The sequence below is a fragment of the Epinephelus fuscoguttatus genome, linkage group LG16 (assembly GCF_011397635.1).
Source record: "Epinephelus fuscoguttatus linkage group LG16, E.fuscoguttatus.final_Chr_v1".
Lineage (NCBI taxonomy): Eukaryota > Metazoa > Chordata > Actinopteri > Perciformes > Serranidae > Epinephelus > Epinephelus fuscoguttatus.
In genome coordinates this window covers 23430988-23456675 of record NC_064767.1, presented here as the reverse complement: position 1 = coordinate 23456675, position 25688 = coordinate 23430988, and the positions used below count along the sequence as shown (strand labels likewise).

The 25688-nt window shown below is 43.1% G+C and overlaps 1 protein-coding gene across 4 annotated transcripts in view; it reads left to right on the top strand.

Annotated features, from left to right (window-relative positions):
* Nucleotides 1-25688, top strand: part of dst (dystonin) — a 132630-nt gene that overhangs the window by 76117 nt on the left and 30825 nt on the right. For all 4 annotated transcript variants that reach the window (XM_049600887.1, XM_049600886.1, XM_049600889.1 and 1 more), the window contains 22 exons: nt 743-976; nt 1087-1371; nt 1849-2397; nt 2635-2811; nt 4650-4773; nt 5407-5615; nt 5755-6072; nt 6162-6328; nt 6458-6614; nt 7992-8118; nt 8307-8357; nt 9654-9889; nt 10017-10146; nt 10545-10744; nt 11629-12127; nt 12481-13949; nt 21399-21560; nt 21766-21936; nt 22226-22392; nt 24002-24161; nt 24379-24705; nt 24866-24950. In XM_049600887.1, coding sequence (XP_049456844.1) covers nt 743-976; nt 1087-1371; nt 1849-2397; nt 2635-2811; nt 4650-4773; nt 5407-5615; nt 5755-6072; nt 6162-6328; nt 6458-6614; nt 7992-8118; nt 8307-8357; nt 9654-9889; nt 10017-10146; nt 10545-10744; nt 11629-12127; nt 12481-13949; nt 21399-21560; nt 21766-21936; nt 22226-22392; nt 24002-24161; nt 24379-24705; nt 24866-24950 — 6004 coding nt within the window. The remainder of the gene's footprint in view (nt 1-742; nt 977-1086; nt 1372-1848; nt 2398-2634; nt 2812-4649; nt 4774-5406; nt 5616-5754; nt 6073-6161; nt 6329-6457; nt 6615-7991; nt 8119-8306; nt 8358-9653; nt 9890-10016; nt 10147-10544; nt 10745-11628; nt 12128-12480; nt 13950-21398; nt 21561-21765; nt 21937-22225; nt 22393-24001; nt 24162-24378; nt 24706-24865; nt 24951-25688) is intronic.

The following is a 25688-nucleotide window of genomic DNA, read 5'->3' as shown; positions in this document are numbered from 1 at the left end:
TGTGTGTGTGCGTCCAAGTTTTTATTACGTCCATTCCAGTGGGTAGATTATGAGATAATGGGCCCCTGGACACAGGCATGCAAACGGCCCCACCACATTTCCTACACAGGAGCAAGACACCGATTTTGTGCTGTTTTGCTTCTTTTCAATGTTGTTGTTTTGTGTCTTGTTATAGTTGTGAGCATCTTTTTGTAGTTTTGTGTCTCTTTGTGGTAATGTTGTGTGTCCTCGTGGTTGTTTTGTGGTTCTTTGTTGTCAATTGTGTCTCATAGGGAACATTGTATGTCTTTTTTGGTAATTTTCCTTCTCTTTGAAGTTGTTTTTGATCTATTTGTAGTCAGTTTGCATGTTTTTGTACTTCCTTTATATCTCTCTGTAGATGTTTTGTGTCTCTATGAGGTATAGTTGTGTCTTTTCGTCATTTTGTTTCTCTTTGTGGTCGTTTTTTGTCACTGTGGTTCCTTTGCATGTATTTAGTGTCATTTTGTGTCTCTTTAAAAGTTAAATTGTGTCTCTTTGAGGTATACTTATGTCTTTTTTGTCATTTTGTGCCTCTTTGTAGTTCCTTTGAATCTCTTTGTAGTCCTTTGAGTCTCATCCTGGCCAATACTTGTTAATTTGTGTGACATTTTGTAGGTGAAGGCTGGAGGTCCTGAACATTTTGGGCCCCTGGGCCTGTGCCCTGTAGGCCCGCTCAGTAATCCAACCATGTCTGTTCTTATTTCTCCTGTCTGATCCTAAGGCTCTGCAAAAAGACGTATTGACTAATGCCAGTGCCTTGAATGAGGTCATCAGCAGCACTAAAAAGTTTCTGGATGAAAACCGGAGCAAGTTGATGCCCGATCAAATCGCCGTCATCGAGAGCAAGTTGGAAGAGGCTAAGAGCAAAGCCAAGCTCATCAACCAGCGGGCTGAGGAGTCCAGGAAAGATTTGGAGAAGGTTGTTACCACAGCCATAAAACAGGAGAGTGAAAAGGTCAGAGTTCAGATTACCTCATTTGTAGTATCCATGTAATGCATTGTAGCGTGTGGATTTTGTTCAGGACTCAGTGTTTTGTTAATATGTTTATGCATCTGTCTTTTCAGGCAGCAGCTGTTGAGCGGCTTGAAGAAAGTAAGAACAAAATCGAAGGTCTGCTTGACTGGATATCCAACATAGGGAATGAAAACGAGAAGATTCTGGATCAAAGTGACCGTATAAGTAAAGAGAATGGAAACCTGCCAGAAGAAACGTCAGCCATGGGACTGATAGGAGAGGATGACGATGCCAATGGAAACGCTTTGCAGACCACTGAGAACGATTTTGGCAGAGAAAGTAGCGAGAAGAAAGACGCCTCCCTGGACCTCGATAAGCAGTATGACAGGGTCAAGGTAGAGTTGGTTTGTTGCTTAAATGTAGAGAGAGAATTCTCTGAAGTAGTCCATACTTACATGTCGGAGTTTTCTTTCAGGCACTGACTTTGTTTACCAAAAGTGCACTAGTTAATAAAGATCCCAGGGCATTATTTGAGGCAGATCATCATGCATCAATCTAAAGTTGAATCTAAAGACAGAAGCAGCAAAGAAATGACAAAGAAGAAGAGATGGAGATGAAGAGATAGATTCCACTGTGAAATGTACTTTAGATATAGGTTATGTAATATGTCAAAAAGTTGCTAACACTTTAGTTTAATAATATTTAGCAGACTTGAAATTTGCAAATTAAGAAATGGGACAAGGGACTGGAATATTAAAGCTGATACTGCAGACCAGCATTTAAAGCCACTAAAGACAAAAAGCAAGAAATGGTAGAGAATAAAATGAGTATAAATTGTGTATTGTTTCCTCAAGCCTTTATTGTTCCCGCAGGCCCGTCACCAGGAGATCCTGTCCCAGCAGCAGGATCTGATCATGGCCACCCAGTCGGCTCAGGCTCTCCTCGAGAAGCAGGCTAACGTTCTGTCCCCAGAGGAGAAGGAGAAACTTCAGAAGAACATCCAAGAGCTGAAGGGGCGCTACGAGGCCTCGCTGACGCAGGCCGAGCAGCAGATGAAGCAGGTGCAGTGTGTCCAGGAGGAGCTGAAGAAGTTCCAGGGTGACTGTGAGGAGTTCGAGGGCTGGTTAGACCAGGCGGAGGGAGAGATAGAGAAGCTGGGTGCTCCTGCAGATTCGCTTAATATCCTCAGTGATAAACTCCAGAGACAGAAAAGCTTCTCAGAGGATGTGATTTCCCACAAAGGGGACCTTCGCTTCATCACCATGTCGGGGCAGAAAGTGCTGGATGTGGCTAACGCCTGTGGGTTGGCTAACTCTGCAGCTAAGAACGCTCTGCTGGACGTGGATACTTCAGGAACCTGTTCTGCTGTCAAGGACAAGTTGGATTCAGCAGCCAGCAGATACAAAACACTACATTCTCAGGTATTTAGTCTGCAGATAATCAGATGGAGCTTAAGAGGTTGCAGTGACTTATTCTTGCCACTGGGTGGGAGCATTAGTCTTGAAAACAAGGTGTCACACTTCAGTGAAAGTAACTGCCAGAGAAAGTGACTGTTTCCCATTAAATTGTTGTCCTCACACATTGCACCTGTGCACTTAATCATTTGTTTTCATGATACATATTACTCATACAGTATATTTTAATGTCCTTTTTTTTAGTGCAATCAGCTCGGCAACAACCTCAAAGACGTTGTTGACAAATACAAGAAATATGACGACTCTAGTGCCGGTCTTTTGAAGTGGCTCAACAGCTCGGAGGAGGAGGCGAGACGGCAGCAATCAGAGACCATAGCAGCTGACCCACAAACCCTACAGAAACAGCTGGAGGAGACCAAGGCAAGGAAAACTGTAAATCAGGGCTGTCGGGCCCAAGGCCCAAGTCCAAAGCTCAGAGACTGTTGCCTTTTTTTTATCTTGTTGTACATTTTTTTTTTCATGTTTCTGTGACGCCTCCATAATTCTTGAGGCCAACACAGAAGTCATGTGAAAAAGCCCTTTTGAGCTTTACTGCCATGGAATGCATATCACAATGATGAAAATTAGATTGTTACAGTTAATGTTAAAAACTGTCTTTCATGTGTTAGATGGTGTCCTTAAGATGAGATAAGATGTTATATTATACTGCTTATCCCAAAGGAAATTTCTGTGCAGCAACACAATGCAACACAAAGTAGGAAACTACAACTCTAATCAACTCAATCTGTATATTAAAGGGATAGTTCAAATCTTTTGAAGTGGGGTTGTATGAGGGACTTATCCATAGTCAGTGTATTACCAACAACGGGTGTTTGGAGATGCAAGCACGAGTGCTGCCGCAGAAGTTAAGCACTGTATGGCAGCAGCAAAATGTGTTAGCCACTTAAAAATAGTCCCACCACAAAAAAATCAATATCACTTTAAATGTGCACTATATTTAGAATATTTGCACCACTTTATCATACTGTCAGACAATCATTTTCAACGGGGAACTAAAGCAATTATGCCACTCTCTTCAAAGCCAGACTCTATTGAGAAAAACAGTACTTTAACATCGCTGAATACAGGAGTTGCTGGTCTACCGCTGCCTTGAACAGTTAGTTTGTGTAATTGTGTGCCTGTGGCGTTTAAAGTGGTTAGTTCGGATTCACTAAACTCTCACAATAGCGCAAACAAGCTAACTAGTTGAGGCAGCAATAGAATAGCAGCTCCTGGGTGCAGCGAGCTTAACAGCTTTGACAAGAGCATAAATGGGGAACTGGAAATGTTAACGGCTTACTCATTGGAAAGGACTCAGTGCTGCAAGGTGAGTGATGAAAATGTCAATAAGCTCAATATAGCAGACACTTTTTTTAGCTGTCTAAAATATGCCTTAATGCTGCCCCCATCCACAGCTGTACATTGCTTAGCCTCTGTGGCGGTACTCCTGTTTGCTTCTCAAACCTTGGGGTGCACCGACTGACAACTACTGTAGGTAATACACTGGCTATGGATAAGTTCCCCATAAAATCCCACTTCAAAATATTGGAACTATCCCTTTAATGGATGTCAAGTTTTGAATAATGGATGTAAAGAAATAAGAATAGCTTTATTAAGAAATAACACGTGCAGGACTCAAAGCATCGACTGGGTTAGAAGACCTTGCACGACAGACCTGCCTTACCATATACAGTGTTTCCACTGACTTAAGTACAGCATGGCTATTTTTAGCTCTGTGTTCAAATTCAGGCCCACATGTGAATAGTTTAACTGTGGTTATTTGTAGCCTGCGTACTCCTACAGGAGGATAAGAAACGATGCTGTCTCTGTCAAAGCTTTTGGCAGCAGTTAGCTTAAACATTGCTCTGTGGGGAGGTAGTGACTTTCGGCATTGATATGCCCAGATAAGAGGCGCCTGTGGGCCAACCAGGGAAAGCTGTACTTTCAGCTTCGGTTACAAATCACTGCAAAGAGTCCTAAGCCTTTCTCTAAGTGTTACAGTCGAGGCAGACAGGTACTTCTAAACATATCTGTGGCATGACTCAATATTTCCATAAATGCTGTCCAGATGGTCTTGTGCATCATCATTTTTTATCTGCAATCTACTACAAAGTTATACACATAATCTGAGAGTACAGTATAAATGTCAGCAGAGGACTGTTATCTATGTGGATGCTTTTATTTTCTCTGACTTCCACTTCTTGCGTATTGATCCACAGGCCCTGCAAGGTCAGATGACGGGACATCAGACTGCTATTGACACACTACGCAAAGCAGCTGAGTCCTTGATAACATCTGAAGGAGACCTGCTGAGCAACTCAGATGACATCCAGGAGACAGTAGGTGAGGGAAATAAATCAAAACAGGGAGCACATTTTGCACCCTCAACAGAATATCTGAGTTTAAATGATACTATGTGTTGTCATTGACACTTCAATAGTGGGATTAAGACTTTTAATATGCAAATTGCAAGATGCCAGATATTGAAATACTGTTTCAAAAATTAAAGATCCCAACCTAGCACAAGCAGGGCAGATGCTAGATCTAGAATTTCTCAGTGAGGGAGACAGAGCAGATCTGCTTCCAGAAAGTGCAGTTTAAAGTTAATCTCATAGCTCTGCAAAATGTTAGCCTTGCAGCTTGTTGCTTGTAACTAGGTAGGTTGTTACGCAAGCATACTCTCCAAGTGTCCACAATCCCATTTCTAAAATTTGAAAACAGGTTTTCAATGTGAAATTTGGCTTTTAATGTGTCTTATTTGTATCACTTCTCTCTAAACACTGGTTTCTTGGCTTACAATTAAAACTGCATTTACTCTACCGAAATCTTAGCAAGTATAATCTTTAGCCTCAAGAAACTCATAAATGTCAAATGAGTTTCTGCTTTGATTTGAAATGTTTATCTCACAATGTGTCCCCAAACAATGAGAAATTGTTCAGTTTTAAACACAACCCGATCTGTTTTCCTGCGTTATAGACGACATTGTCGAGCGCTACGACAACCTGTCCAAGTCTGTAAGTGATCGAAATGAGAAGCTGCAAATCACCCTGACTCGCTCCATGAGTGTCCAGGATGGTTTGGATGAGATGATGGGATGGATGGAGGGAGTGGAGGCCAGTGTGAAAGAGAAAGGACAAATTCCCCTGGACTCTGCATCCATTGGAGACATCCTCAGCAAAGAAGTGGTATGTATTCCTGTCAGCGTGTCAGCCGTCCACTAACTAGATCCTGTATCTATTATTTTATGCATTCAGTGGTTCATTCTTTTTTACCATATTCACTTTATTTAGCTTTTAAAACAGTTTTCCCTCCTGTGTTTTCAAGGCGTTAGAGCAGGACATAGCAAGTCGACAGAGCAGCATCTCAGCCATGAAAGCCAAGGTGAAGAAGTTTGTGGAGACGGCAGATCCCGCCGCTGCTGCGCTTCTACAGTCTAAGATGGACGTTCTTTCCCAACGATTCTCTGATGCATGTGACAAGCATAAGCAAAAAGTCTCCCAGCTGGAGCAGCTGAAGGACAAGGTGGAAGAGTTTGAGAACGTCGCAGATAAAGTTCAGCAGTTTGTCGTGAAGCGTTCGCAAGATCTGCACGAGACAGACGGGCCGGGGAAAACTTTCAGTGAACTGTCTCAGCTAATGCAGGTAACTGTAGCGCAACCAATGCGATGTTTTCATCCAAAAATGTATTTTATGCTGCAAAGAATGACTGACAATTATATATTTCACTGTAGACCACTAAAGCTGAGATGGCTGAACATGCCAGTGATCTGGAGAAGCTGCAGACCCTGTCCAAGGAGCTGTCTGAAATAAGCCCAGATGGAAACAAAGCCCAGATCCAGAGCAAGATGGACAGTCTCTCGAATATTTTCAGCACATTCACAGACACCGTCAAAGAAAAGTAAGTTCGGACGGGGGAGGGTTAAAAAAAGGTCTTTGTATCTCCACTTAAACATCCCCTTTCCTTAACAGTTGTGTTTGTATACTGTATAGATGGATGCATGATATGACTGATTCTTGTCTACCACAGGGAAGAGGAGGTATCATCCTGTCAGGACCAGCTGGAAGAGTTCAGATCTGCAGCCAGCGCTCTCACCAAGTGGCTGGAGCAGACCAATGAGAAAGTGCCTGCGGTTCAGCCGAGCTGCAGCGTGAAGAGTCTGGAAAAGGACCTGCAGATAGTCAATGTGAGTCAGGAGATAAACAGAAAGTCTTTTCCAGTTCTATCTCACACATGATATCTGCTGGACTCTATTGGTAGTACTCTCCTCCAATCACAAGCACGCATTCACAGAGAGAGAGTGACTGACTAGGAAGGCAGTACCTTTATGCCCTCTGGGAGCCCCATCCAGATGGGCAGGTATGACCAGATGACCCTCCCAGCTCCACCCACCAGCATCTGCAAACATAAACAGCAGATAACAGGCAGAATGGAAGGGGTCGTCACACCACTGATCAGCTTTCTGCATGGCGACTAACCATTAGCTGGTCAGAATTAGTGTGACTGGGCTGATGTTATGTCATCCATCAGGCTCCACCCACTCTTCATATAGTCCAGTAGAGGGCGGAGCCTGTGTGAGATAGAACTAAGGTTATGATCCTGTAACCCTAGTTCTATTAGCACTGGTGAAGCCCTGTACAAAGGGGACCTGGCGTTCCTATGCTGTTCACTGAGGAGGATGTAGGGTGATGACAGGACATATGGCTCCTATATACACTGTGGGTTCCACACATATTCGTGTGGGCACGCCCTGATTTTTTTCCTCCTTAAAGGGATTTTTTGCAGGGACTTTCTCCTTATCAGCTATGAGGGTACAGGGACAAAGGAGTGTTGTGTGCTGCCCTCTAAGGCTAATTGTGATTTATGTTATTGGACTTCATAGATCAAACTGAAACTGAGGCGTGCTTTGTGATTGGGCTATAATAAATTTTGGGTTGCCAAAGTGGGTTGGTATGAAATGTGCTATTTAGATAAACAAGCCTTGCCTTGCCTAATTGGCTGGCTGTGTTCATGCACATTACAGTAGGCAAATGCATGCTCGTGATTGGAGGAGAGAATTACCCATAGAGTCCATTAGAGGGCTCCGCCTGTGCTAACAGAACTAGGGTTACAATATCGTGGTTATTCCCATATATATTATGTCTAACTGCACTTTAAGTGCTGGAACAGAAGTCATTGGTGTTACACTTTGCACCTGGCACAGTGGAGGAGTCTGTGTGTTTTGCAATAGATAAATGTAAGTGTGCTTTTATAGATTAGAGGCCCATCCTCCCTTAACTCCCCAACATCCCAGCCTTGCTTTCTCTGCCAGCTAATGACAGATGGATGGTATGTATTTATACAGGACAGATCTGGGAGTGAAACACTATGTTGTCCAGCAGAGACTAAGATGTTACAGAAAGATCACAGAAGTAGATCCTAAATCCAGTGTGAAAAGCCAAAAATATTAAAGGAACTTAATTATAATTTTTTTTCACACATCTCTCATGTGAATTTTTAAACATCAACTTTTGCTTTTATGTGTTATAAATGGAACGCTCCATTTACTTGTCTGGTTATTCAGGGTTTGTTAGACGAGTGGACATCCAAAGATCCCGCTGTCCAAGACCTGAACAGTAAAGGATCAGAGCTATGCAGCCTCATGACGTTCCTCACATCCCCTGCCAAGACAAAGACCCCGAACAAATCAGGTAAACATCAGCACACCTAACCTCATGTGTTTGAATCATTGGCTGGAATGGGAAGCATGGTGTTTGGGCGCACTTCTGAGTACTGTAGACTCACTAACCATTAGAGGTCATGGAAAGATCTTGTGCCAACAATCCTAGACAGTCTGCCTGTCCTTTACACAAGCTTTGTCTTTATGTCTTTGCATCAGCTCTTACTAATGGTGGTGGTCCAGCGAGCCATTCCTACCTAACCAATAAAGGTAAACAAGTGTGTGTGTGGATGCTGCTGTGGAAATTAAATGTTTGTGGTGAGCTGTTTAGGTATAATGGCTGGTTTTTGAAAACTCTGCTATGGCTGTGGTGCCTCTGTGTCAAACAAATAGCAACTGTTGGAGATGACTGAAACAGCATGTTCAGATTATGAGTAATACAGTTACAGAACAGCTAACAAATATATTACTGTGTCCCAACTGAGCAATGAAACCTCAGCTCCATAGGGAGTAAGTTATTTCATCATTTTCCATCGAGCTTTTTCAAAAATTAATCGACATTTAAAGGGCCAAACATCCCTTTACACACACAGGGAGGACATATAATTAGATTAGATAGGAGCTATATTCGTTAGGCCACTTGCAAGAACATTCATTGATACCTCTCTTGCTTTGTGCTGTGAGGCTTGTTCCAAATGGGATCAACAGAACAGCTCGTAGCTGCACAAAATCGTTTTAAACTGATGAATGCCACCTGTTTATGACGAGATGGATGTCGCTAAGATTTGATTATATGCAAACTCAATGCCCCTAAATATCTAGTATACAGGACTCCAAGTTTTGCTCCATTTTTTGGCAGGTTTCATTCACAAATATATCTTAGGGCGGTCATGCAGATGTTCCTGAGAATACACTCTGTTATAATCGATGCAGCAGAGGATGCTCACCTGGACAATAACCTGCTTAAGGATTCTGAGACAGCTGTTGGAGTGTGAGCGCAGTTCATTAGTGTGACACTGATGACCTGCAGAAGTTGTTGTGCCAAAATACATACTTGTAGCAGTACATCATGCACATCACATTGATGCAGGAAACAAAATATTAATTTTATATGAAGTTTTTTTTTATTTTTAAATGTCCATTTTTGTTGATTTCATTATTATTTAAACTTGAAATTTATTCTTATTAAGGCATTATAATTCTTCAGTCAAACAACAGTTTTCCCCCCTGCAGAGAAAGTCAGACTAACATGACTTGTGCATGACTTGTACAACTCGTATTGGCAAATGCACAAGTTCTCTTAAGTCACTTATATGTGCGACTTACCTACATCTGTTCATATGAGCGGCTCTTGAATGAGTCCCAGTATTTTATTGAACTCATCATTTACTGTAATAAAAGCTGATGATTTCCACAAATGCTGCTACTTTCCTCACTCATATTCTGAACATACTGTACCACAGAGCTACTATATTACGTGTGCCTAACTGTTATGATAACCTCATGATGACACTCTGACTATAAACCCCTGGTAAGAAATGATTGAATTACGTTTAATGTCTTCAGAGCTGATGATAATTCAGCAGAACACGTCATTCGTCAACGAGGGTTACGCGAGCCTGGGAGAAACGCTGAAGAGTCGAGCGGCAGAGCTGAGTGGTTCTGTGCAGGAGGTGAAAGAGGCCCAAAAGGAGACGGACAACATGATGACTTGGCTGAAAGACATGAAAAAGACTGCAGCATCCTGGAACAAAGCAGCTACAGAGAAAGATTCAGTGAAAACACAGCTTGAACAGCAGAAGGTACAGTAGTCTGTTTAACTCTCTTCTGAAACCGCAACCATTTGTTCTGCTGTGAATGAGATAGTCATATGACACTTAAGTTGGGAATCACAAGATTGAGCGCTTATAATTTCTTTGATTCTCTCAGGCATTTGAGGATGACATGAAGCAGAAGCAGGAGCAGCTCCAGAAGCTGAGAGAGACGCTCCTCAACTTGATTAAGACTCATTCGAATTCCCCTGAGGCAGCAAAGTGGAAGCAGATGCTGGCAGAAATAGGTATGCACCAAGGTGTTGGCTCCAGCTGGCCCTGTGTAATTTATGTCACTGAAACTGTCAGAGGTATGCTGAATCCCGCTGATGAAAAATGTATCTCATTATGGCACTGGCCTTTGAGTAAAGGCTTTTACAAAATGACATATATGATATGAGACATTAGACCAGCTGTATTAGTACAGTAGTGTTCATGTAGTCATCCACCCACAACATACATGCAGCACATGTCAACAGAACGTGTCTCAGTACCTGCTCTCTGCCACAGCAGTTAAATTAACACGTTCATAATGCCAAGTCCTGCACAGTGGCAGGTTTGCTGTCAGAACAGTAGGACAGTGGATAGAAAGGTGCTGTTTTGCTGACTAATATAGACTGGTGTGATTGTTCTGCCCCCTGTTCAGATGCTGCTTGGGCTGATATCAGCGGCTCTGTAGAGGAGAGGAAGCAGCACCTGGAGCAGTCCAACAAGAACCTGGACATCTTCCAAACAACTGAGCTGCAGCTTGGTCAGTGGCTCTCAGAGAAGGAGCTTATGATGAGTGTCCTCGGACCCCTCTCCATAGACCCCAACATGCTTAAGATGCAGAAGCAACAAGTTCAGGTAAGCATAGTGCATGTTGTTGGATAACCTGAGGCTTGTGTATCCCCAAAATCAAAAAGAAATATTTTTCCTCTTACATATGGTGCTATTTATCGAGAATGTTTTGATGTGAGTTGCCGAGTGTTGGAGATATCGACCGTAGAGATGTCTGTCTGCTCTCCAATATAATGGAATTAGACAGCACTTGGCTTGTGGTGCTCCAAGCACTAAAAAATACATTTGAAAAACAGCAATGTCTCTTCACAGAAATCATGACCTGGTTACTCAAGATGAGCCACAGACCTTGTTTTAAGCAGTTTTGTACTGCCGAACTACACCCACCAACCATATCATCGCGCAGAAGGAAGCGTGCATATACTGCCAGCTCACCTAGCACCACTGAGCTAGCTAATGTTACAGCTCAACTGAGGAAAGCCATTAATACTTACATCTTGTGCCGTCACAAGCACGAGCCTCTTGTTCATGAGTAGATGCACACTTCTTTCTGCGCGCTGATACTGTTGGCAAATGTAGCTTGGTAAAAAAAAGAAAAAAGCTCCTACATGAAACTTTTCACAAGGTCTGTGGATTTTTTTGGGTAACTGGGTCATGATCTCTGGAAAGAGACATTGCTGTTGAGTTTTTCAAATGTATTTTTTGGTGCTTTGAGCACCACAAGCCGAGTGCCATCTAGTTCCATTATATTCAAAAGAAGGCAGACATCTCTACAGCCGATATTTCCAACACTCGGCAACTCACACAAAAGCAATCTAGGTTGACAAATGGCACTACAGGTAAGAGAAAAAAATCTGTTTTTGATTTTGGGGTGAACTGTCCCTTTAAGAACCAGAATATCCTATGGCTTTCTGAAATAATGTTCATCTTGACTGATTTGTGCCTTCCAGATCCTCCAGAACGAATTTAAGAGCCGCAAACCTCAATACGAGCAACTCGAGGAAGCTGCCTCTGCCATCCTGAGCTCCTCAGGCAACCAGGACCCCTCGAGTGGGAAGCTGGTGAGGGAGCAGCTCGGTGCCGTCACCCAGAAATGGCAAGGCCTCACAGGACAGCTTGACCAGCGAGACAGCCTCATCGACCAGGCCGTGGTGAAGACGGGCAAGTTTCAAGAGTTGCTGAGGAGTGTCAGTCAGACTGCCACTCAGCTGGAGAATCAGCTCACCAACCACCAGGGCCAAAGCACCCAGCCCGATGCTGTGAAGAAGCAGCTGGAGGACGTCCAGAACATCTCAGCGCAACTGAGAGAAGAGAGGAAGAAGCTGAAGGAGGCTGAGGCCATTAATGCAGAGCTCACAGCGATGGTGACTGAGGACTATCTCAAAGCAGACCTGGCCAGGCAGCTGGAGAGTGTCAGCAAGCCTTTCAAACAGTTGGAAGAGAAAGCAGGTTGGCTTTTAAACTTAACCTAATAATGCAGTGTTGTAATGTTTGGAAAGAAAGCATCATTCTATTTGTGTTGAATCACACTAAAATATATTCATGCTATGACAACAACTTCGCAGCAGGCTAAATTGTAGTAATCACATTTGCTCTCCAGGGGGAATCAAACCATGGCTATATTTTCTTTGTCAAAAAATTTGGCATCTGGTATAGTTAACTGAAATTGTCCACTAAATTATTTCAGACATGTAGAATGAAAGGTCACCTGCAACAATATCCCAGCTACCCTTTGGTTCCACTTTTTGCATGAGCGGTATTGAAGCATTTAACTTGCTAATTGTCACATTTCTCTGTTGTAGCAAAACGGATCGAGCAGCTCAACTCAACCTTCGCCAGCTCTCAGCAGTTCCATCAGACCTCCAAAGACTTCCAGTCGTGGCTGGGTGAGAAGCTCCAAGACCAGTCTAAGCCCCAGCCCATCTCTGCCAAAGTGGACGTCCTGCAACAATCCCTGGAGGAGCACAGTAAGCTCCAAAAGGCTCTCAGCGAACATGAAGAAACTTACAACAAAATCACAGGGGAAGGCGAGATGCTTCTGCAGAATACTAACGGTGCAGAGAAGTTGGCACTACAAGGTCAGCTTACTACACTTTCCTCCAACTGGGAGGAGGTGAAGAAGAGCTCCGCAGAGCAAGCTGACAAACTCCAGACTGCTCTGCAGAAATCCCTGAAGTATCAGGAGCACGCAGAGAAGCTCAGCTCTTGGATTCAAGAGTGTGAAGCTAGCGAGGGCCGAGTCAAACTCACTGTCGATCCTGTTGCAGTGGAGAGCTCCATTTCTCAGGTGAAAGCTCTCCAGAAGGATGTGGACAAACACAGAGGGATGGTAGAGCAGCTCAACACGGCTGCAGATAGCCTCCTTGACGTGGCCAACGCAGACACTGACGCCATCAAAGAGGAGACGGCTAGCATTTGTAAAAGAGTGGACAATATAGTGGAAGGTCTGCAGAGCAAGAGGGAGTCCCTGGAGAAGATCTCACACACTGTTAAGGAATTTAATGATACCTACAAAGAGGCAAAGGGTCAGCTTGAGGGAGCTAAGAAGCAGGTGGATACCTATGAATCACAGGGAGTGCAGGCACACAGCAACAAGAACCTGACCAACATGAAAGCTCAACATAAGAGTTTAGAGGGAGTGCAGAACCAAATAGAGCACCTGAAGACCTTGGCCAGAGACCTTGTGGTTGATGTCCCAGATGCTGACGGGGTGACAGACCTCCTACTGCAGGCTGACAGCATGGAAACAGACTACAGCACCCTTGACAAGAAACTAGAGGACACGTGCCAAGTCTTGGAGGGTAAGCTGCAGGGTATCGGGCAGTTCCAAAACAACATCCGTGAGATGTTCACCCGTTTCACAGACCTGGATGATGAACTGGACAGCATGGCTCCTGTGGATCTGGACTTGGCAACACTTAAAGAACAGCAAGACAGAATTCAGAGCTTTGTGGCCAAGCTGCAAGAGCTGATAGCCAACACGGCCAACGCTGGAGACAGCTGTAAGAAGATGCTGGAGACGGAATCCTCACCTGACCTGTTGGGCCTGAAGAGAGACTTGGACGCTCTGAGTAAGCAGTGTGGTAAACTGCTGGACAGGGCTAAAGGCAGAGAGGTGCAGGTGCAGAGCACTCTCACCAAACTGGAGGAGTTGTACAATAAACTACACCAAGCAGAAGATAAACTTTGCAGAGCTGTGGACAAGGAGGCGTCGCAGGAGGCTGTTGGCATGGAGACGGACGTCATCAACCAACAGCTGGAGGCTTTCAAGGTAAGGTATCCCAGATTTAACATTTATTTTATTGTTTAGACCTAAACATGGAATTTCACTTAATTTGACTGGTTGAAGGAGCTCTATATGATGTTCAGAGTATATCTGTGATTCAGAGATTGTCTGCACATGGCTCTCAACATGGAGGTAGCTGAGTTGGCAACTAGCAAGAAACAAGAATGTGCTTCACTGACTACAATAACCTTTTGGGTGTTTCCCTAATACAAAAAGTGTGCTATTCAAGTTGCTGTGAGCAGGACGGTGGCAATGAGTTAGCCAGTGGGATACACACACTGAAATCACATGCAAGTGCGGTCGGACGGTCAACAACAAACAGAGAAGCTCAGATTACAACACACAGAGGGACCGTGACATCATTCTCTGCTCAGGACGCCATTACTCCACTATATCTTTACATGACAATAATTTTTTGCTGTTATGTTAGTGCTCTGAATGTCACACAGAGCTCCTTTGAATAAGGTTAACATGTAGACATGCATGATAAAATCACAGCAGCCTCTACCCTTGTTATTGCCTTTTTTTAGCATCAGCAGTATTTACTGCAAACAATTATTTACACAACTGACTAATTGGCTGATTATTTTCGCAATTAATCGTTTTTCTTATATAACATTTAAAAAACAGTTAAAAATGTCCATCACAATATCTGAGAGCCAAAGGCGATGTCATTAAATGTCTTTATTTTGTCTGACTAACTGTTTTTCACAGCAACGTTTAATTAGAGTGAATATGTTGCACAAACATAATTACTGACACGTATGGTCTGACATTTTGGTTACATACAGTGAAACTGAAGCTCACTTGAGAAAAACCTTTTTTGAAAAATTAAACAGTAGAAAATGGAACTTGCATACATGTGATATGCAGATAGAGAAGTCTTATCATAATCTTTTTTATTTTTATCCAGATTGTGATCAGTGTGACAAATGTATTCACAGTGGCAGTGACTGACAAATGCTGCTTTTATTATTACTATGACTTAATCTCGGTTAAAAGCTACATGCTCAAAGCTTTATTCTCTCCTGGGTTTCACATATATTTCAAAAACTTACAATTAGTATTTTAGATGCTGTCTATCCACAAAAACCTTGCACCAGGGCATAGAACCAACAGGCCCTGAGCACTCTCGCTCTATACATGGCAATCCTCTGGGGACTGCTGGTTCATTAAGGGCATCTGGTGTTAACAAAGGAGCTGTGGCCCATACACAGTGATGGTGCAGGAGGAATGGACTGTCACAGCCAGGTGGTCGCCAGCAGGGCGTCACTTGATTCAATGGTCTCAATAATGAAGCTGGGCCTGCGTCTGATCTCTTAACATCGATATTATTGCTACGCCTGAACCTTCACCGTCAGACATTATGTCAGGCTCTAAGCTTAGAGTAGCCTGGTGTTAATGTGACCATCTTGACATAGACACCGGTTAGTACGGTGATGCTTAGTAGTTATTAGTATGTCCTAAAACCTTTATAGTATTCACTGCTGGGCTGAGTGTCTATTAGGGCTTGTGGTAATATGAAGACACACACTAGTGTAGATTGTAGATTGTAGTTTAAACTTGGACTACTTGACTAGTCTAATAGTAACAGAAAACTCAGCCAAAATTGAGCACAATTTAATCTATAATCTTAAATATTGTCCAAAAAAATATTGTGTATATTATTATATGACAAGTAGATAAATTGCACCCATCCCTGGTACAAATCAGCCTGAATGCTATTGCTAATGCTAACATTATTGTCCCAAATGCTTTCGATTATGTTATTATGCTTTTGTCTATTGTATTATAAATGCTTGGACTAAGTAAATTTAGTTTAAGTAATTGCAAACAACAACAAACACACCCACCCACAGCGTCCTAATTGTCCTAATGGTCTGTCTTAATTCCTTTAACTCCCCATGTTGTCTCTGAAAATGTAAAGGCCTTTGTCAGTTTCAGTGAGGGATAGCACAAAGGGGTAGCCATTAGTAAGATTCACAGACAGATGCAAAATATTTTAAAAGCCTATAAATTCCTGTAGAGATGTCCAAAAGAGGATTAACCTATATTTAGAGGTGGGTAATTTATAGTATTAGATAGTATTATGATAAAACAATGTAAACAGCCGGGTATAGGCAAATGACACAGATCAGTCCTAAGATGTAGGTCAAGGGATTTTTGTTTTTGCAATTAACGGGGTGCTGCACACCCGCAGGAGGGCTCCGTCCAAACCTCCAGTCGAGATACATGGATTAAAATATCATCGGGTCGCAGGGGCAGGAGGGTGTCAGTTTGGTTTAAAGGCCTCTCAGGGAAACTATTAAAAAAGTGATTGATTCAAATTGTTGCTGAGCAGCGTTGTCATGGTGCATGTTTTTACCCCCTCTTTGTCCTGTCATCAGTCCGTGTTGAGAGGGCATATCCAGCCTCAGCTGCTGCTGGAAAGCCCCCTTTGTACTCACTCGTACCAATGCTTAGCATGAGGAGGAAAAACTGCCGAAAACAAAGCAAAGCTTGACTCTTTATTTAGCTGCAGCATGAAAACATAGATGATTGTGTCATATTGTGTTTTATGTTCAGTGGATCTTGTTTCTGTAGGTAAGTGGGCTTTATTGGCAGCTGTTGGGAGAGAAATAAACAGAGAAAGACAGCGCTTTGGATTCGTCTCTTTCATGTGCTCTTACCATTTTAGGTCAAGTTTTGAAGGAGACATGCCTGACTTCATGTGTTTACTCTCGTTTTTCACATGAGGTTTGCAGCAGCCCGGCTGAGGGGAGTCCTGGTGTATGTATATCTTTATGTGTACCTTAAAGGGCAGCTCTGGTGACTCAACGCCACTGGGGGCTGGCGTGGGCGTCTTTTCTCTCAGACATTACATCAGTGTCTCTTGCACACTTGGAAAGGAGTTTCTATCGTCTGAATCATATTGCAGCTAACGCAGTTCATTGAAGTAAACGAGGGCAAAAAGTGTCACTGTGACGACGTAGTGTTGCTGACTCACTGCCACATAGCAGTGATACACTGTTTTTAAAGTGAAACATGAGACATGTGTGGGACAGTTGCTATAGAGGTAGAGTGCTCATTGTTTGGCTGTAAGGCGATTATGGTGAGTTTGCTATTCATCAGAGGTTTCTAGTCTTTGTTTCCAGTGCAGACCTGATTCTCAAGTGTTAAAGCAGTCCTCAACTGCACCTGAAGGCCAGAAGACAAGTTTGGAGACAATACTCTGTACAGTCTCACAGCACATTTAGTCACAGTGACATGAAAATCCCTTAATTAACAGTAGAAAGTTGTCTCAGACCCCTGGCTCCTCAGTCAATCAGCTGACTTTATCTCTTTTATAGTAAATATGATGTCATTTTGACAACACTGAAGACATTTACACTATAAATCGATGCAGAAATGGAGAAAACTGGTGCATAAATCTTCACCAAAATGCTGGAAACAAAGTGTTTGATGCTCAAAATGTCCTGGGGTAGCACCCCCACCATAAAGTTGAAACAAAACCTGTCTTTGAATACATCAGTCAGCTTGGTTTGCTGGGTAACAGCTGAATCGATCTTAACAAGTATTCAATCTAGTTGGCAGAAAATGCATCAGCAACAGACATGATCATTTATTTATCAAAGTAATTCCTAAAGCAAAAATTCCCAGGATTTTTGGCTTCTAAGTTTGTAACAGTTTGCTGGTTTTCTTAGTCTTCTCTGATGTTGAATCGAATATCTTTGGCTTTCGGACTGTTGACATTTGTCACTTTTTTCAGGCATTTTTATTTCAAAAGATTAATGGATTAATAATGAAAATAATTAGCACATTTAATTGATGAGGAATGTTATTGTATTTCAGAATCCATGCAAACAAGTCAGTTAATAATCCAGGAAGCGCTCTCCCTATTTTTCTTTCATTTTCTGTAAAGTTACAAAAAGAACAACGGTAAAATATTTGATTTAAAGATTATTTATCAGTAGTAAGATTTGACAATGCTCAGAGAGCACATCTTTCTCCCTGTGTGTTTAGCTGTTGTGTTGTTGTATGCTTACATTAAACGTGGCATTAACAATTTATGTAAAGTTCACATAGTATCAAAGATATATGGGACAGTGGGGACAAAGGGATCTGCAGCAGCCAGGAAGATGACTAGAAGTGTAATTTGTATTCATACATACAAAAGCCTGAATATTTAAAACGTCTTCAGGTTTCAGTGGCTGAACATCCCCATTTTAAAACCCCACCAGATCTCAGCTGCTTATTTATCTCTGCCAGCGTCCCCTTTCCGTCTCCTCTCATGCGTGCAGATCTGGACAAAGAAGTTGGGATTGTTTAGCCCCTCACGGAGCTACTGTGGTGTAGACAATCCAGGAAACAAAAATAAATTCCTTTGATTATCTCCCCTATTCTCCTTTCTTCTCCTATCCCCGGTCACTGGACATAAAAAGCGCCTTCATGCACTTGGCAGAGCCGTCGGTGTTAAATTACCTGGGACCTGTGCCTCCCTCAGCATTCCACAGTAATTAAGAATATCTGCAGGGTTCACAGCAACCGTCCACGAGGAGCCAACAGAGGGCATAGAGAAAGAAAAAAGGAAAATGTGTATCTATTTCAGCCTAGTGTGATGTCATCAGAGTGGGAGCTGTTGCTGCCTGCTGGTTTACGTTTTTTTTTTTTCATTTGTTTTTTTATATGAAGTAGAAAAGCTGGTGCGTATCTCTTCCCCTCCCCGTTCCCTCAGTCAGTGAAAGAAAAAAAAAAAGTAGAAAAGTGAGTGATTGTGTCAGGATGCAGGAGATGGCTTAGAAGTGAAGTCATATGGGCCATGCTGACATAAGGGGGAATTAGAAAGGAGGAGGAAAAAAAAAAAAGGGTCATGTGTCCACCAATCAACATGTGCCGGAGCGGCTCTCAGCACAAATGGAGTTGTGGCAGATGTTGTCTGAATAATGAGCGGGGGCGGGGCATGAAACCCTCTGCCAGGAGGGTGTCTGTCATTGCGAGGGAGCGATGAGAGAGAGAAAGGGCAGGCTTTTTTGTTTATCCAAGAGTACCAGCTCTCCTCAGAACTGCCCACAGTTTTCGGTCGAGCCTGCTGGATTTGCCCTGTGGATATTTTCACTTTGCACTGAAGCTTTTTCCTTTGGCTCGCCTGGATGCTGTGAGGATTTCAGGGAAAAAGAAGCACTTTGGAACAGGGGAACGGTGATAAGTTTTGGCAAGGCACAGAGAAGAGCCTGGGGGAATATATTTGGGATCGGTGACTGTATTGAAAGACTGGATTTTCATTCCTGATATGGAGTATGAAGCTGCTATATAGTCCTAGCATTTGTTTGGGATTTTTTTAATATTGTTTTACATATATTATTTCTAAAGCCTTTATTTTTAAAATGTAGATCAACTTAATTGTGTCCATATTTTTAAAAGGAAGCCTCCATGAGTGGTTGATTTTATTTGAATAATAGGTGGAAACATTTAGTATTTATTTGATATTTAAGAGAGGATTATTTTGCACACAGCTTCTTGCGTAAATTGGTGACATTGTACTTCTTCTTAAACTACTCAGTGTGCACTAAAGCAACATATACCTCAGGGGATTTCACTACATCCTTAATTTTCTCTTTGTAGTGAATAAGTGGCAATTGTTTTAGCATGGGCAAACCGCTGAGCAGACCAGATTGCCTCAGACAAAACCCTTCCTGTGTCGGGAAGGGGGAGGAGGAGGACCTGAACATTGATGACTGCTATGTACCCCAGAGGTCCATTTATGACACCGTCAGGCTCAATGAACAAATAGACTCAGGCTCTAAAGGCAGCCTTTCCTCCCGGCACTTCACAGGCACCCTACCTTACACTCACCGCACGTTAGACCTCAGCACCCTGTGTGGAAATGGAGCTCTCTCTGCTTCCAGTTCGTTTGAGCTCCGAACCCGCAAACCTGCCCTGCTGGATGAACGTGCGGTCTTTGATGGGCTTAAACTCAACGGGCACATAATCAGGGCGACTGACACAGTGCTGCCAAAGTCGCGTCTCCAGGGAGGAGAGAAGAAGGATCATCCGCATCACAGACGTTCATGGCGGACTTTTGCCCCAACTAATTTGGGGGAGTATGTGAGCCGCAGTGGCACCTTGTGCTCCGGGAGTGCTGAGAGGCCGGGGTTGATCAATGGCAGGAGAGGGCAGAGTATGACCAGCTCGCTGACATCTGAAGAAGACTCGGGTCTGTACAGCCCGACTGTTGAGAGGGAGCGACATGCCCATAGATCCCACAAAAGAGCAGGGCCCGGCACCAGGAGCCTCTCATCTTCGGAGGCGATGCATATGTCTGGGGATCTGAGAACTGGGCGATCTCTTAGCTCAGGGCAGGAGGAGTTTCCTTTCTCACCTGCGAGGGACAACCGGTCTCTTTACCACAGCAGCAGCTTGGTCCAGGAGCTGCGACAAACAGAATCTGGTGTGGTGCATCTAAACGAAAAGGACTCCCTCAGCAATGGAGAATACAAACACTCCACCGGGAGGTCATCCTCAGGGTCAGCCTCCCGGACTCAAAACGAAAGCTCTGGGTGGCGTTCAAGGACTTTAACAGACTACGATGAGCTGTCCACTGCCGAGCTGTTGGAGGATGTGTCATGTCAGGGCGACTGTGAGTTGGTCAGTGTGGTGGTGACGCAGCCTGAGACGTATGGAAACTCTGTAACTCTACCCATAGAGAGCTGCCAGCACACAAAACCATGTACTGTCCAACAAGGAGCGTCCAAGTACAACATGGAGGAGCTGGAGGAGTTTTTGCAATCAGTGGAGGCCTGTCTGCCTAAAAGTTTACAGACGTTCCAGCACGCAGGAGAGCAGGAGATAGAGGCCTTACTGAGTGCCATCGCCGCGTGTCCTGAAATGGACCCAATGGGTTATTTCTCCCCACAGGTGCCCACAAATAGCCTATTTCTTCATTTCTGAGTCTTTTCGAGTTCATTAGCTGGTCCAGCACATTTCACGAGATCATATGCCTCTTTATGAGTTTTTCACAGTTGCTGGCTTGATATTTTTCTATCCGATCACATCATGAGTTTTGCTCATGAGCTCAGCCATGAAGTCGGTCTGTGTGATTATGCACAGCTGTGTTGCAACTGTTAATTCTGCTTTTCTAGAAGCTGCTGACTGTCTAGAGTGTTTATGTCAGCTGGATTTTTAACCCCAAAACCGAGGTGGTGTCGTGGCAATGGTGCCTCTAGATTTGGTAACTTCCCGGCATCATTTTGGACTTTTTCCTATTAAATCTTGATCTAAATCATCCAATTTTAAAGATGTTTATTGTTAAATTTTTGATATGTTTCAAAGAACGGGTGTGTATTCAGCTGTGTAACACAAAATGAGTTTTAGACGACATGACAGGGAGCAATAAATTGTAATTGTGATTTGAGCACTTATAAAACATTTACTGTGATTTGTTTCATTTGTGTGTAGGCCTTCCAGAAAGAGGACATTGATCCGTTACAGACACAGCTTCAAGACATCAGCTCCCTCGGCCAGAGCCTAATCCAGAACGCAACCAAAGGCACCAGCACCAAGAAGCTTGAGGATGACCTGGAGGAAGTCAACACAAAGTGGAATACCCTCAGTAAAAAGGTTATTTGTTTTATACTCCCTGTCTGACTGGTTTAGCTTTGCTTTTAAATAGTGGTTATTAATGAAACCATTGAGAAGTATCGCGTGTGTAATGAGTCATCCGCTCTTAGTATTTGTTATAGTGCTGTTCTTTGATGAGCTACTGGGTGCAGTTTGAAGTTGGCTTTCAAACAGGTGACCTCTATGTTTGCCATGTGGTTTGCAGATTGCTGAGCGTTCAGCCCAGCTGCACGAAGCCCTGTTGCATTGTGGGAGGTTCCAGGATGCTCTTGAGTCACTGCTCAGCTGGCTGACTGACACAGAGGAGCTCATTGCCAATCAAAAACCTCCGTCTGCAGAGTTCAAAGTGGTCAAGGCACAGATACAAGAGCAGAAAGTAAGCCAGTCTCACACGGTACAAACACATAAACACACACACACACTTCAGTTCTATTTTAATCTTTCCACCTCAACGCTAGAAAATCCACACAACGTTATTACTTTGCCATTCATCTTATTTAATTGACATCCATTGTTAAACTTGAGTGTGGTACACAAAGCTTTTCCTTTAGCGGCCACTTAATTTGTGCCCGTTAGATTTACTGTTTTTTACCACCAAGCAATGCTTGTGGTCAGAGCATGTTAAAGGCGCCCAATAACTCTTCTCCTTTGTTTGCCTTTGACAGCTCTTACAGAGACTGCTGGATGACAGAAAGCCAACAGTGGAGCTGATAAAAAAGGAAGGAGAGAAGGTTGCAGAGCTGGCAGAGTCTGTGGATAAAGACAAGGTTGCAAAAGAGATCGAATGCCTGGGGCAGAGGTGGGACACTCTGCTCAAGAAGGCTGAAAACAGGTCTGTATAAAACACCTGTAATGGTAAACCTCCTTGTTAACGCAAAGCGTCAGTGCGGTTAAGAATTAAATGTTCCTGATGAAAAGATTTCCTAAGAATCAAAGCACTGTTTTTCCCCATAATTGAATTTGTGTTTTTGCCTTGATTTAGATCTGGGTACATTCAAAACTTCATAAGAATGTCAGACTCCTAAAGTCAGCTTTACTTTCCTCCGCATGAGCTTAAAGGACTAGTTCAACAAATTAGATGGGAGGATCGATACCTGCCTAATGTTTGTACTGTAAATATGAAACTAGTTGGGAGCTTGTTAGCTAAGCTTAGCACAAAGGAAACAGAGAGAAACAGCCTGCCTGTCTCTTTCCAAAGGTATTAAGATCCACGCCCTGGCACCAGCACGAGATATAAAATGCTAATTGATGATATTAAGAGGTGCCTGCATGCAGATTTTGTTACCTTTGGATGTTGCCAGGCTAGCTGTTTCCCCCTGTTTCCAGTCATTTTGCAAAGCTAAGCTAACTGGCTGCTGGAGATAGGGTAGCTTTGTGCAGACTGTACAGACATGAGGGTGATATCAGTCTTCTCTTCTAAAGGCCCAGACACACCAACCTGACGTCAAAGAATTTGTGGCTACAAAGGCTGACTGTTGCTTGTGTCTCGGCCAAAAAGTTACCCTGACCACACTGCAAAGACTACAGATCAAAACCAGCTAGAACGCAAAGATAGTCTGTATTCGTCATTCAAAAAGGGAGACTGACAGGACAGATTCAAGACTCTAGCTAGCCAGTTAACACGTTAACACAACCTGATGTTGAAAGAACAAATGATATTTACTGTGTGTAAGAGAACAGTAACATAACCAATTACAAACCACCAGCTCAATACAGAATTTTTTTTTTAGCCAAAATAACGTTTGTTTCGAGCTCACGCCCTCTTGACTTGAGCCGTTTCTTTCTTTTTCTCACTTAATTTTTTTTCTTGTGCACTGAGCTGAACTGCCAATCAGAGTGATTTCTCTCAACAATGGGCTCCGATGGCTCAGACACCGATTAAACATGCTGAATCGGCCCCCAAAAAAAAACAAGCCGACAAAGGCTCACAAGTGCTAATAGTGCAAGACACACCGCAAATACAGGGGCAACAGATGCCCACTGAGGGCCCCACATTGACTGCCGGCTGATTGTTGGCTTGGTTTGTCAGGGTCCTAACTCTCAGGGTCCATTTCCAGAAATGTTGGACTATTCCTTTAAATGTTGCCAAGGAAGGTTTGCCAAGTCTTTCCATTTTTATCTTTTTTTTTTTTTTTTTTGCCTAATTTTGTGTGTTGCGTTGGTTTGGATCTGGGAATATTTGAAACTTAAGACTGTAAAACTCCCAAATTCACTTCTTCTTTCCTCCAAGTGAATAAAGAGAGGTCAGTTTTGAAGGGTCAGGCCACTATGCAGAGCAAACCTACAGCTACCTTACATTTCTCTCAGCTCAAGTTCAGAAAAGAGCTGTAAAACATTATAAGGTCCAAACATTTCCCCAAAACACATTTTTAATAGGTTTTATTGGAATAAACTTTCCTGCTTCTAATCCATTTCTGTTACTATCTGCATAAATGTCTCAGGCACAAGCAACTAGAGAGCATCTTAGTGGTCACTCAGCAGTTTCACGAGACCCTGGAGCCCCTGAGCGAGTGGCTCGCTGCTACAGAGAAACACCTCGTCAACTCTGAACCTATCGGCACTGAGACGTCTAAGCTGGAAGATCAGATCTCTCAGCATAAGGTAATATTCATCACCTCACATCATTACCATGTGTTTTTATGACACAATCACTTCTGTCCAGCTGAATTCACTTTTATTCATTTTGCTCGTTACTTTGAGTTTGTGCTTTTCATTATTTCCCCTTCCGTTTTTCATTAACTTTCATATTTTTGTTTTATGTGTGTGTTTTCTGTTTGTATCACTTTTCCTTGGTTTGTTTCCCATCCCCCGTGGTCAGGCCTTAGAGGAGGAGATTATGAATCACAGTAAAGACCTGTTACAGGCTGTCAGTCTGGGTCAGATGCTCAAAACTGTGAGCTCAGTCGAAGAAAAGGAGTTTGTTCAGTCCAAACTGGACGCCACCCAGGCCGGTTACATAGAGCTCCAGGAGCGATGCAGGAGGAAAGCCGAGATGCTGCAGCAGGCTCTGGCAAACGCCCAGCTCTTTGGAGAGGATGAGGTGGCCCTCATGAACTGGCTCAACGAGGTGCACACGAAGCTGGGCGAAGTGTCCGTGGCTGACTACAAAGTAGATGTTCTTGAAAAGCAACTGGCAGAACAACGGGTATACACTCCTCCTCAGGCCATGCATTATGCTTTTCCTTCATTTAAGTTGCATCCTTTATGTTTCACTTGATTTAAGTCATTTCTGTGTCGTACTTTGTTTACAGTAGAAAGTTTCTTGTCACTCCGAATGACTTTCTAAGATTGTGTTTTCCTTATAGGCACTGCAAAGTGATATTGAGTTGAGGAAGAAGAATGTTGACCAAGCCATCTCTAATGGGATGGAGCTTCTGAAACAAACAACAGGCATGTCTGACTTCATCACTCTCCTTTCACAATTCATGTACTTTCATCTCAGCAAACAGTTGTGTCTTTGTAAGACATCATCATAAGATTTTTGGCCTTATTAGGCAGTGGCTCAACAGACAAAGTCTTTATCAAATTCATAAATGACAAACATTGTTGTTCAGAAGTTCTTTAAGGCTTATGAAAGTGACATTTTTTTGCTTTCTTACTGAGAGTTAAATGAGAAGATGCCACCATCTATGTTGTCGCAGTGAAGACTAGAGAAGACTTCAGGAAGTTACCTTGCTTGGATGAGAAATAGTCTGGCACGTTACCTATGTAAAACCAAAATGTGTTGTTTGTTCACTTTGTTTTTTGCACACAATAACAAATAAGATATAACATGTTAGTGAGCTTTAGAGATGCTTGTAAGCATATTTAGCCAGGCTAGCTGTTTCCCCTCTGTTTACAGTCTTTATGCTTAGCTAAGCTAACTGGCAGCATTGACCTTCTCACCTAACTGTCAGCAAGAAAGCAAATAAACTATTTCCCAAAACATAAAACTCTTTCTTAAGAAGCTGTATCCAACATTCAGAGCATGTTTATGATTCAGAGTCTGGTCTTTGATTGCTTGCACACAGTTCTCAACATGGAGAGGGCTGAGCCGACGGCCAGCAGCTAACATTGCTAACAGTGAGAGCAATGGTAACAACAGCAACAGTGCTGGCAGAGTTAATGCTGCCAACCTAGGGGGAAACT